Source organism: Danio rerio, chromosome 12, assembly GCF_052040795.2.
Source record: "Danio rerio strain M-AB ecotype USA chromosome 12, GRCz13ab, whole genome shotgun sequence".
NCBI classification, from domain to species: Eukaryota; Metazoa; Chordata; class Actinopteri; order Cypriniformes; family Danionidae; genus Danio; species Danio rerio.
In genome coordinates, this window is record NC_141032.1 from 17,102,501 (window position 1) to 17,115,878 (window position 13,378).

A 13,378-nucleotide genomic window follows, 5' to 3' on the forward strand; every position below is an offset into this window, starting at 1 on the left:
TAAGACTTATCATGACTACATATGAATTATTTGTGTTTTATAGGAAATACTGTGAAAATCTCCTTAGTTTGATTCTGATCACTTGGAAAACATTATTTAAAATTATTGGGAGGGCAAAAAATTGACTTTAACTGCATCTGTCTAAAGTTTACAGGTGTAAAAATGTGCCTTGCTGTATTTGAATGTTAGAAATGTGTTATACTACAATACAAAGTTACTTGTCAAATAAATGAAAGTGGAAGAATATTTTTGAGTTTAAGTTATTTAATTAGCTTATTTTTGAAGGCAGGGCAGCACGGTGGCGGAGTGGGTAGCACAAATGCCTCACAGCAAGAAGGTCGCTGGTTCGAGTGCTGGCTGGGTCAGTTGGCATATCTGTGTGGAATTTGCATGTTCTTCCCGTGTTGCCGTGGGTTTCCTCTGGATGGTCCGGTTTTCCCACAGTCTAAAAACATGTGCTATAGGCGAATTGGTTAAGCTAAAATGTCTGTGGTGTATGAGTGTATGGGTGTTTCCCAGTGATGGGGTGCAGCTAGAAGGTCATCCGCTGCGTAAAACACATGCTGGATAAGTTGGCAGTTCATTCCGCTGTGACGACCCCAGATTAATTAAAAGAACTAAGCCGAAAAGAAAATGAATGAAAGAATGTTTATGAAGACTGCAGAGTGATGCATAAAAAAGACTCAATAATTGTTTAAGTAGTTTGTGATGTATGTTAAAGTGTGCCCCCTAAAAGTAGAAGTGGCCCCTGCCGGCCCCCCCAGTTACTCTGGTCTAGAACCGCCACTGCTGTTTAGTCTTGTGATCTGCAGTACTTCACATTTTTCTGTCAGACATTTGATAATAATCTTTTTTACTTTTGAAACGGTACTTTATGTGCTGACTGGAGACCGTAACATTACATAATCAACATTTACAGCGAAATAAAATAGACTATAATTTAAAGCCTCTTTAAACCGTATGCTGAACGTATGCTGCGGCTTCCTGGAGTAGAAAGGCATCCACCTGGCGTACTTTTTTATGGTTACTAAATTTTCAAACGTACTCCTTTTCTTAAGACATGTTTGCTCCTACTATGATATAATTAAGCAGGCATTTTTTAACCCAAATCAGCTATACAGTAGATGCGGCGAATCTCGCAAAGGGGGTTTCGGTTTCAATTCAGCCTCCGCAGCACTAGAGCGGTGACGTCACGCCCCATCCCCTATTGGCTGAATTTCTCTGAGAGCCCACGTTTTGGTTGGCAGATACACAAGTCACTTTTGCACCAAATGTCACAGTGATGTTTGGTGCAGAAGAGCGAGAGAGCGAAACGTAGATTTGCAAGTAAAAAACACTACTTGAGATTCGAAGCGTCAGATTTGAACAGTTGCAGGAACATATTTGTGTTCGTGCTTAGAAAAAAAATAAATCAAACATTCTACACACGTTCAGCTCTCTTTGTGCGGATACACATTCTAATCAACAGATGTGCAAGTTTTGTCTGTGACTTCACATTTCTGGATGCAGGTGTGTGAATGTGTTTTGCACCATATTCACTGCAACAATAGTAGCAAAGAACATGAGCAGATGAGTTTCTGCATTTGTGATTCGTCCGATGGGATTTGTGCACCTGTACTGAAGGATTTGTGCAGGTGTAAATGTTGCGTTGTGTTTGTTGGAGACAAAAAAACCTACCCATTTGCAAATTTGCTGTGCAAGTACAAATTTACTGATACACATTTTCAAATTTGCTCTGCGAGTACAAATTTACTGATACACGAGTGGCTATTTTTTACAACTACAAATAACACTTTTACAGCTGCTTAGGAGTTTCGCACCAAATATACCTTCATACATGCGGTGCGTTTTACACGTTTTCAAAACTGAAAACATGTATCACATCCAACATTAAAACCATCATTACTGTTAAAGTTCTTTTCTTTTGTTTTAAGTGTTTTTGTTTTGGTGTTTTTATTTTTATTTATCAATTTTTTTGCTGATTTTGGTACTTGGTCTTTTGTCAATTCATAGTTTGTCGTCTTATAATGTTTTGCTACTTTGTGGAAAGTCCTTATATAGAACTGGTTTGGGGTGTTGCATAAAGTTTTATGCAAATTACTAACCTTGTGCGGTCGGACAGTAATTTTGAACAGAGCCAAACACACAAAATTTATCAACAGAAGAACAAGTTTAAGAACAAATAAATGTGCATACACACGCTTTTTCGTAATTAGGCAGTAAGTTTTTATTAGAAGTTAAAATGTATGTATAGATACGAAAAATGACTCATTGTCTTAGTTTGCAAAAAGTGACAATAAAGAAAGCACAAACCAGTGTATACCTAATCATGTCATTTTTAGCAGAATCAGAATCTTTATTGTCATTGTACAAAATACAATGAAATTTACATTTTCTCTTCCCTTCAGTGCAGTCCTATTTATCTAAAACAACAACAATAATTAAAAAGAGATAAAAAAGATCAAATCAAATAAAGAGTTACAATACAATATTAAAAGTGCGTATGATGTGCATATAAAGTGGCAAGCGCATTTCCAAGCAGCTTTTCAAATTTAAAAGTTAATAAAATGTGAGCCAGAAAGGCATACAATTTTAATGTCCAAGTGTATAAAGTGGCAAGTGCATATCCTAGCAACAAGTTAAAAAGATTAAAATAATTTTGGCCAGAATAACCCTCAATTTAATGTCCATACATTATTGCAACAGCCCTTGGATATGTACTATTTTAGTCTGTTTGTTTTGGCTTTTATGGTTCTATATCGTCTCCCCGAAGGTAACATTTGAAATAGGTGGTATGCTGGATGAGACCAGTCCTTCAGGATGCTGCATGCTTTGCTGTAGCAGCGGGCCTTAAACAACTCCTCTAAGGAGGGAAGAGTGCAGCCGATGATGTTGTGCGCTGTATTGACAACCTTTGGAGAGCAGCTTTTTCCTGGGCAGTGCAACTGGCATACCACACTGGGATGCAATACGACAGCACACTTTCAATAGTGCATCTGTAAAAGGACACTAACAGTTCTTGGGCCAAGTTGTTATTTTTTAACACCCTTAGACAATGGAGTCGCTGCTGTGCCTTTTTGACCAGTGCAATAGTGTTGGTTTTCCATGATATGTTTTGATCCAGATGCAGGCCCAGATACTTGAAATTACTCACAATCTCCACACAGTCCCCATGTATATGTATGGGCAGAATATCTGGTCTGTTCCTCCTAAAATCTACTATGATTTCCTTTGTTTTTAAGGTATTGAGGGCCAAGTTATTATCAGTGCACCATAAAGCCAGTCGGTTTACTTCATCTCTGTATGCGGTCTCATCTCCATCCGTGATGAGCCCGACCACTGCAATATCATCTGCAAACTTCAGGATAGTATTACTTGAATGGAAAGGAGTGCAGTCATGTGTATAAAGAGTGTACAGTCAGGGACTCAGCACACATCCCTGTGGGGAGCCTGTGCTAAGGCTGAGTGCTGAAGAGACGTGGTGTTCTACCTTGTCTCTCTGTGAACGGTTACTGAGGAAATCTTGAATCCAGAGGCAAATGGAGAAAGGAAAGCCGAGATAATTTAGTTTAGAGACCAGTCTTTTTGGATTTATTGTATTAAATGCAGAGCTGAAGTCAATGAAGAGAATCCGGGCGTAACTGTCTTTGTTCTAGATGGGTCAGGGTAGTTGGAGTGAAGGGCTATAGCTATGGCATCCTCTGTTGATCTATTTTCCCTATATGCAAACTGGTGGGCATCAAATGTGGGGAAAGTCTTTGGAGGATGTGACTTCTTACCAGCTTCTCAAAACACTTCATAACAACAGGGGTTAAGGCTACTGGCCGGTAGTCATTTAGACTATTGATGGTGGTCTTCTTTGGGAAAATATTTTCGCCTGACCGGCTGAGGTTAAAAAAAATTAAACAGACATATAAAAACAAACAAACATGTCACTGAGAAGGAGAGCTCTGAGCCGCTGTGTCAGTGCGCGCCGCCATCTTCCTCAGTGCGTGCCACCATCTTTCTGGTTTGTATGATCCAAGTATCAGCAACTTCTTGAGCTACAAAATGTCATCTGTCTCAACTTTTTAAAAAATTGGACAGTATGTCATGATGTAGTTTCTGACACATTACATAGAGTTTTTTTAGATACACAAAAGTTGTTTATATTGAGCTTGATTTGATGCATATGAACACTTTGTTAAAACAATAAGCAGACCAACTCCACATGAATAAAGTAAAAGATTATTGTCACTTATTTTAAGTTCTTTTATCTTATGCTAGCAATTGCTAGTGCAAACAACTTCTGAAGCAACAGCAATAAATCACCTGCAACATTTAGTTGATTTAGTGAGCGAAGATTAGATATGACCTATCAGCTTGTGCACCTAATAGTTTTATGACAGAACTTTGTAGTTATAGTAAAATTTCAGACTAACAGCTAGTAGCTTTAAAGCTACAACCATTAACCTAAATGATCTATTATTCTAGCAGCTCCCTAACAACCACCTCCAAAAGTGTATAGCATCCCTTTACACCATCACCAGTATGCCATCAACCTCCTAGTTTTGTAAGATATTGTAAGAAACATAATGTTGAATTTTGTTAATCTAATTTAAATTGTCTAATAATTCTTTATGTAATTTCAGGAGACCTTTTTGGAGAACAAACAAGATGGCGTGGCTCGAAAATTTATACCACCTGCAAGGTATGGTTATGTTTATTTAACATCTTAATGTGTTCTGGTTAGAACTGCATTGTAGGCAATTAAAATATTACAATCTTTAATGAAACCAATGGTTTATAACAATTATGAAATACATTGCAAGTGTGAGTTATTCGCAGTGCTTCACTTTTTACACATTTCATGATGTAAACGCCTTATTTCAAAAATGGATTTATTGTTAAAATTGTTAGCCCCTTCTACAGAAGAAATCATTGTTATACAATAAGTTACCCCAACCTGGTTAACCTAATTAACCTAGTTAAGCCTTAAAATGTCACTTTAAGCTGTAAAGACGTGTCTGTCATTATGGCAAAAAAAAAAATTATCATTTACTAGAAATGAGTTATTAAAATTATTATGTTTAGAAATGTGTTGAGAAAGTCTCTATGTATATATGAATGTATATATGTATATATATATATATATATATATATATATATATATATATATATATATATATATATATATATATATATATGTATGTATGTATGTATGTATATATGTATGTATGTATATATATGTATATATGTATGTATGTATATATATATATATATATATATATATATATATATATATATATATATATATATATATATATATATGTATGTATGTATGTATGTATGTATGTATGTATATATATATATATATATATATATATATATATATATATATATATGCATGTATGTATGTATGCATGTATGTATGTATGTATGTGTATATGATATCGTGAATCAAGGATAAGCAAAGATATCGCAGAGAGCTGAGACCTATGATGACTTTAAAGATGATATTTACCTTCTTTCGCATTAATGTAGATGTATTACATGTTTTAACCATGTTATTGAATAAAACAAAAAGTATTATTATATTTAATCGTCATAATTAATAATAAATTAATTACAATACATTGAACACTGTGCAAACTTTAGTTCTGTAGAAATAATTTAACAAAGCAGAAAAATCTCTTAAAACTCCATTATAAAACCACTTAGGTAAAATGCCATATGTCCCCATCATTTAACAATGTGCACTCTGGATTTTTTTCGCTAACACTTTATAATAACTACACACTATGAACCATTTATTAAGCATTAGCAAATAGTGAATTATCTGTTGAGCATTAACTCTACATTAATAGGCGCTAGTAAGCTGTTTGTAACTGCATCTACAAATGCTGTATTATTGACTTAAAAGCACATTTATAATGTGCTTAATAATTGCACTTTCATACTTTGTTAATTATTTATTTTTCTTTATTAAATGAATATTGTATTATTTACAAACCAGTTATTTAACCATAGTTGGTGGTTTTTAAGATCATTAACAATGAGTTGGTAAATGATTAATAAACTATTTAAATCAACATTTATAATTATTATTATTCAGGCATATACTAATAGTTAATTTGTATGTTTGTTTGTTTGTATGCTTTATTAACTCAACTTCATCCAGTTTTGTGACCTAATCTAAAGTAAGGACTATTTATGCTTTATAAATCCATTATAAATGACAATTAAAGGGTCAGTTCTATTCTAAACAGAACAAAAGAACGTAAACAACTTTATTCATTTCTATTCATTTGAAGATACACAAATGAAACTGTATTGAAAAAAAAATATATATATATATATTTGCAATTTTATCTAAAATAAAATTACTGTACAGTTTAAACGGGGCATCCTCTTTTATTGTTAAATTATTATATTGTTAATTTATTATACTGTGGTTGTTTTATCTAATGTTATGTTATATTTTGACACTTCTTTTATTCAGCAATGTTTAAGCTTTACAGTAGTTTTATTTTTATTTTACATTTGATACTGAGCCTTTAATTATCATTTATAAGGTATTTATAAAGCATAAATAGTCCTCACTTTAGATTAGGTCACACAACTGCCTGAAGTTGAGTTAATAAAGCATTTATTAACATACACATTAACTATTAGTATATGCATGAATAATCGGATATATAAATGTTGATTTCAATAGTTTATTAATTGTTTACTTACTCATTCTGATTGATCTTAAAAACCACCAACTACTCCTAAATACAACAGTTGGTAAATAATGCAGTACTTTATTTAGTAATTAAAAATCAACTAGTCACAAAGTGTGAAAGTACAATCATTAAGCACATTATACATGTAGTTATAAGTCAATAATACAGCATTTATTGAGGCTGCCTCTAGAGGCAAATGTGGCTGGGATGATTTGAGGCTGATCAACTCTGTCAGAGAATTTATAGGGAAACTGCTTGATTGCTCGATTCAGAGAAATTAACTTCCTTGAAACCAAATTATTAATGCACAAGGAAATTCCTACAGGGATGATACCTTCCATGAGCTTGTGCATTATGTTGGGTGCAAAACCACCAACTGTGTGAAAATCGTTTTTCTCAAAACACACTCTCCCTTCACACCATACTGCTTCACCAAACTTTCATCATATAACACTTCCGCCACTTGCCTGTCATGTTCCTCTTTGGTTCTTAGGCCCCATTTACACTAGTGCGTTTTAGTTTTAAAACGGCGTTTTAGAATGAAAATGATCCGCATCCACACTTGCGTTTTACCCAGCGTTTCTGAACTGCTCTCCGTCCACACCAAAACGCTGAAAACGCTTATCACGTGACCACACAGACACTCTCGGGCAAGCGCTGCAGCCCATCTACCCAGATGAGAGCTGTGCTAGTCGGACTTCTCATCAAGCATCTCCCGCTGGATCTAATCTCACTATATTTATTAAACGGGATATTTCATTCATCTTGTTGTCTTTATCTGACGACATATTCCCTGACTTTGGTCATTGGAATCTATTACTTGTTCTCAGGTAACGTGTTTTGGCTAAGCGCAAAGATAAGTTAATGATTAATGTAACCATGTAGCCTATTCTGTATATTGACTGATCACTTGCCTTTATTTCCTATAATGTATAAACTTGTTGTATGTTATACTTTTATAATGGCCATTATCGATTATTAAAACTGATATTCAGCAAAAGAGAGGGTGTGTTTCGTATTTTGACTGAAATTGAAAGGAGACAGTTGTTATCGGCTCAGTTTTGTTATAAATATCCACACAGTGAAGATGACGCTCATGCAGCACGACGCCTCCACATTTCTGCTGTCTAAGTTGTTAATATTAAAATGAAAATAGGCAGTTCCTTAAATCATGTTTACATTTTATTGTTGAGATAGTGAAACAACATAGCCAGTGTGATGTGAATGAAGTTATAAAGTACACTGTTCCCTTTGAAGATTTACCCGTGTCCTCGGTATAGTCTGCTTTTCCATATCAAACTGAGAAGAAGAGACTGCAGCCTTGATCAAACTTGCGAAGTCAACTTACACGGAGAGAATGCAGGACTGAACTGTGTGTGTTAGGCTACTTATTATTGAGGAAAAGCCCCAATCAGAGAGGCGAATGTCTTCAGCCCCGCCTTCGCTTTCAGATGTCTCTGTTTTCCAAAAATTCACACTGAGACGGAGCAGCAGCGTTTCAGAATGAAAACGGCCTCTCCAGCGTTTTCGAAATGCTCCGTTTTCGGCGCTTGAGAACTCCGGCATAATGTGGACGGTTGGCGTAACCGTAGCAAAACTTATGCGTTTTCAAACTAAAACGCATTAGTGTAAACGGGGCCTTAATTTGAACACTCCTAACTGGACCTGTTTTTCTTGGATTTCACTCCTCCTGACAAAGCAAAATCAACATGGGTGTTTAACATTGAAGCTCACCTGTAAACTATCCAAGGAATGAGCACCTAGATTATCAGATGACATGTAAGGTACACTTCCCCATTTTACACAATCCTCTAAACTGTTTAATGTATACTGTAATGTATAGTTTCAAGGTCTTGAACAAATGGGTGCAAGACATCTGTGTAACCGTGCTGTTTTACAGTGCTTGCTCTGCACAAAATTGCTAACTGAATTGATTGAAGTGATAAGTGATCTTTTGCAGGAAGCTTGGCTTGCACCCAATAAAGAGCAGACATTTTATGTTTTTTTGTTGAAGTGCCAAGGGGATTAGCCAGCTTAAATTCATCAACATACATACCAAGCAAAATCTTCTGTGTTAAAATAATTTTCTTGATAGTGACTACCATCTCTGTAAGACTAAGAGATTACTACAAAGTACCTTAATTAGGATGTCAGTTCTGTTCAGAAGTTTTTGCAACATTTGTAGAACTGGAACATACGAGACTGTTTCTAAATCAAGCTTGTATTCCACTGGCATTACAATTGGAAATTCATTTTCAAAATATGACACTCTTTTGCTGATGGTGTAAAGAGGTTCACCAGCTTTTGTCATATTCAAAATTGGGTTGCTGTCTTTTACTGTAGTCACTATGTTCTTCACTAATGCATCAAAATTACTGAGTCCATGTTGAAGGAGAATTTGCTGAACAGCATGATAGACAATGGACTCTGACAGATGTAAAATCTGATTAATTCTTTACATTTTTCCTTGTGAAGCTAAATCAGAAACATTTTGAGAAATAGTGAGGCAAAATTATGCTCCAGTTGCTGCTGCAAATTATCAAGGTTTTAATTTGTAGCTTTATCTTCCTCCAAATGTCCATCTACAATATCAGGACACAAAGGCTTTTGTTGCTTACTTGTAGTTACATTGGGAGGAACAGCATAAAAGAGAATTTCAGGTTTAAAATGTTTCTGATCAAGTGCTCCATGTTCTCTGCATTTATGGGAATTAAATGTTGAATACGCATTGCTCATAAAATTGCAAATTTCTTATGGGCACTGAACCAATTCATGATTTTTGAGGTGTTGTCGCAAATGTGACAAAAATGCATTCTGTACAGGGCTCCTCAAAACTGCAAAGTAGGCAGTGAAATATCAATGAGGCATCATCACATGCACTAGTCTGGCTACCTTTAGCTTGACCTGAGTTGATTTTTGTTAGATGCACGTTTAGTGCAATGAATGATTTAATTGAACACAGACAATCTGTGTAGAGACATGGAAGCAGAGTACTTATTGTGTATCATTCATGTTTTAATCTATAGTGTTTCAGCAAATGGCCGCTCTTTTCACAGAAAAACAAGCAGAATTTACACTTCCACTGCATGACGTTTCAAAATTTTAAGATAGAAATTAAACAACACAACTAATGTAATAGATGCATCTTATGACGTTAATTTCCATGTTAACACGTGCACACGGAATGTTCAAAGCTTGTCGAGCACAAGCCGCATGGTTTTAACATATTGATGACACACCATGAAACCTCAACTACTAAAATAGCTCACCGACTGTAACGTGTATAAAACATCAATAAGTAAAAATGATGTTTGCAATACTGCCAAAAATGTTAAGTTAATGGTCTCAATTGACGATTAGTAGGCAATACTCTGAGGTAAAGCTTAAAAAAATTGCAGTTTGCTCTTCCAACAAAATGAGCAGAATGAACACTTTAATTTTGAGGTCATTATTGTTAATTACCTTTTTGTGCAGCCACTTCTTGACCATAAAACGGACTCTGCGCCACGCGGTCTTCATTGCCGTGTACTCCTGCCACACTTTCTTCTTGTTCTCCCTAAGATTTTGCGCATACATGCTTCTGAGAACGTTGCATTACAGTAACCTTCCGGGTTCACTTGCATACATTGCGCATGTGTAAATCCCGAAGTGGCAAATGATTTTTGTTATTTCATCCCATGACATATTTAAATTAACAAATCCCATTTAATGTATCAACCTCTGTGAAGCTTTTTGTGAAAATAGTAGGCCTTCCATTATTTTGGCTATTTATTTAGCAAATTATATAATGATTATATATAACATAAATATTACATACGTATGAATACACATTTATTTCCTCTTTCTCTAAATGTGTGTGTGTGTGTGTGTGTGTGTGTGTGTGTGTGTGTGTGTGTGTGTGTGTGTGTGTGTGTGTGTGTGTGTGTGTGTATATATTAACACTATCTTCTTTTTATCTTTTATTTTTGGTACCATTTGTTTGTGCCAGATATCACCATGAGGGTGTCCAGGCCATTAGTCCAATAAACTAAATTCTCTTAAGTAATATTTACTCAAGATGTTTAGTTTAGTTTAGTTTAGTTTAGTAGATTCAGTGACTATTTTTTACAGTGCACACTTCTCCTCAAAGCTTGCCAGAACTTAAATGAGCTCCTATACATAAGTACATTTAGATCAAAGGTAAAACAACCCTAGAATTCCTCTTAAAGGGGACATGACAAAGGAAAGTAACTCTATTAAAATATGCACTGTCCTTATAAATAAATTGCATAGTTGCAGTCTATACAAAAGAGAGAGATTGACTTAGAATATCACTTACAATATTAATAATGATTTGATCAGATTTAGTAAGAAAACATGCAGTTTTATTCTTCTAAGGGCTTATTATGCGGTCAAGGCGCCATCTCGTGGATAGTCAACGTCAACCTTTGACTAAAAGACACTGACACGCTGTCTCAGAAATTATACATATTATATATATATATATATATATATATATATATATATATATATATATATATATATATATATATATATATATACATATAAATAGTATAGGGCTGTCAAAATTTGTGCGTTATTATTAATTTTAAATATTTAACATGTAAACAAAACAAAAAAATGGCAAATACGCAGTTGGTTGCAGTTTCTTTTTTTTTTTCCTGTTATGGCTGACATGTGTTCAGGGACGGGGTGTGCATAGATGTGACCTAGGCGGCTGCCTTGGGCAGCAGAATTTTGAGCGAACCCCACGGTCCTCACTTTCATCTGCTACACCCACCCCCTCCCTCACGGTTCTTAATTTCAAACGTGAACCGGTCACTTTCGGGTTGAGGGCAGCGTAATTGCCGTTTGCCTAGAGCACTAGTTCAGCTTGCTCCGGCCATGCATGTGTTTAATATGCAAATAAATTTGGATAAGACTAAGGACGTGCTTTTAAAAGGAAAGTTTCAGTATAAAACAATTGATGTCGCATCACCAGGCTATCCTGCGTATCCTCGAGAGTTTCATGCTGTTTTGAGTGTTTCATTTTTAAACGTTATACTTTACAGCAGTTCAGCAGTTCACTCTCATTCAGCATATTTTCATTCTGGAAGTTTTAATGGAATTTAATACTGTATGGCAAACAGAAAGAAAAACCTCTGATCCTTTAAGGTAATCAAAAATCGCTGCTTACATGGTAAACTCTTAATCAGTATTATCTTAATCATAAAAGCAGAGTAATGGTGTTCATGTAAATGTACTCAGTGAAAGTGGCAGATAAAGTCGCAAGCTGTCAAAGACAACCCTATTCTCTGCCTTAAAGCAGCTTTAGGGAAGTGTTCCCGGCTCCGGTTGCACTAAGTAATGCTGATTAACAATGCTGATTAGCCCATATTATGGGTTTTTGAAAATCCCCTTCCATGTAGTGTGTAACACAGCTCTAAGTGAAGTCAGGTATCCAGCTAAGGCTTAAATCTGTAAGAGTACAGTGTTTAAAACGGTCATGTGCACGCACAAACCCGGGAAATTTGAAACCTGCGGCCCCGCCCTCTAACACAGAAACCTAGACACACACACACACACCCACAAACACACACACACAAACATGCCGGTCGATTGAAGTCACACTGCAGCTGGATATTATCGAGTCTCTACCCAAAGATGAAACCTCAGCATTATAACCAAGCAGTTGGAAACTACTGGAAACTTCTGCAAACTACATGCTACAAAGAATACTTCATCGGCGTTTGTTAAAGGAAGGATCAGTAAAGAGTAACTTACTGATGGACGTCAGGATGGGTTTCTTCCTCCATTTCTCAAGTGTAAGTACGTGCGATGAAAGTTGTTGCCTCGTTTACTCTAGCTTGCAAATGTATTTAGTTGTGATTTGTTACTTGTAACCGCGTGTACTGTATCAGGTTAATTGGCTATATTCTCTTATCGTGTGCAAAGTCACGTTAAAAACGCGACGCGTGCTGCTTTGTTTTTCCGGAGCTCCGTGGACGAGGGTAGTGTGTGCGTGCGCTGTCGTCCGGAGGTATGTATGTGTGTGTGTTTGTGTGTGTGTGCACGCGCGTTGTCGTCCGGTGGTGGTGTGTGTGTGTTTTTGTGTGTGTGTGCGCACACGCAAGGACGAGAGCAATATATGTGTTTGTGTGTGTGTCTGTGAAAAGAGCAGAGTGAGACAAGCTAGGACATCTCCTCGACAGTTTTTGGAGTTTTTGCTTAATAAAATAGTCGTCTGTATGTTCAAGTCCATCGTCTGCATTTACATTAATTCACTGGCAGCTAAAATCCACGCCTACACTATCAAGCGTGTATGAACTGTGATTACTTTTATATTGCTGATTAGCTGTTGGGCATTTCACTCTCTGACTGAAGGCAGTCGACCAATCGCAACAGACTGTCATCGGTCCAATCAGCGCAGATTAGCTTCGCGCTAAGGAGGGGTTTGGGAACAAATGAATCACTGGACGATTCATACGGGAGTCGCTGGAATAATTAGGTAAAAATAAATGCAGATTATAAGACCATGAAAGTGTTTTTTGACCTTGCATGCATATTAGACTGTTGTTGGAGACCCTTACAACCAAGATATGACCCTATTTCATGTATAATATGTGCTCTTTAATGTGTATGCTAATGCAAAGTGATGTGTCTTTAATCTAGTTTTAAACTGTCTAGTTAAA

The 13,378-nt window shown here is 35.9% G+C and overlaps 1 protein-coding gene across 2 annotated transcripts in view; it reads left to right on the forward strand.

Moving 5' to 3' along the window:
- Nucleotides 1-13,378, forward strand: part of becn1 (beclin 1, autophagy related) — a 412,014-nt gene that overhangs the window by 346,621 nt on the left and 52,015 nt on the right. Inside the window, 1 exon segment of one of the 2 annotated variants that reach the window (NM_200872.1) lies at nucleotides 4,632-4,690. The exons of the other annotated variant lie outside the window; for it this stretch is intronic. Coding sequence (NP_957166.1) covers nucleotides 4,632-4,690 — 59 coding nt within the window. 2 annotated transcript variants of the gene reach the window in all.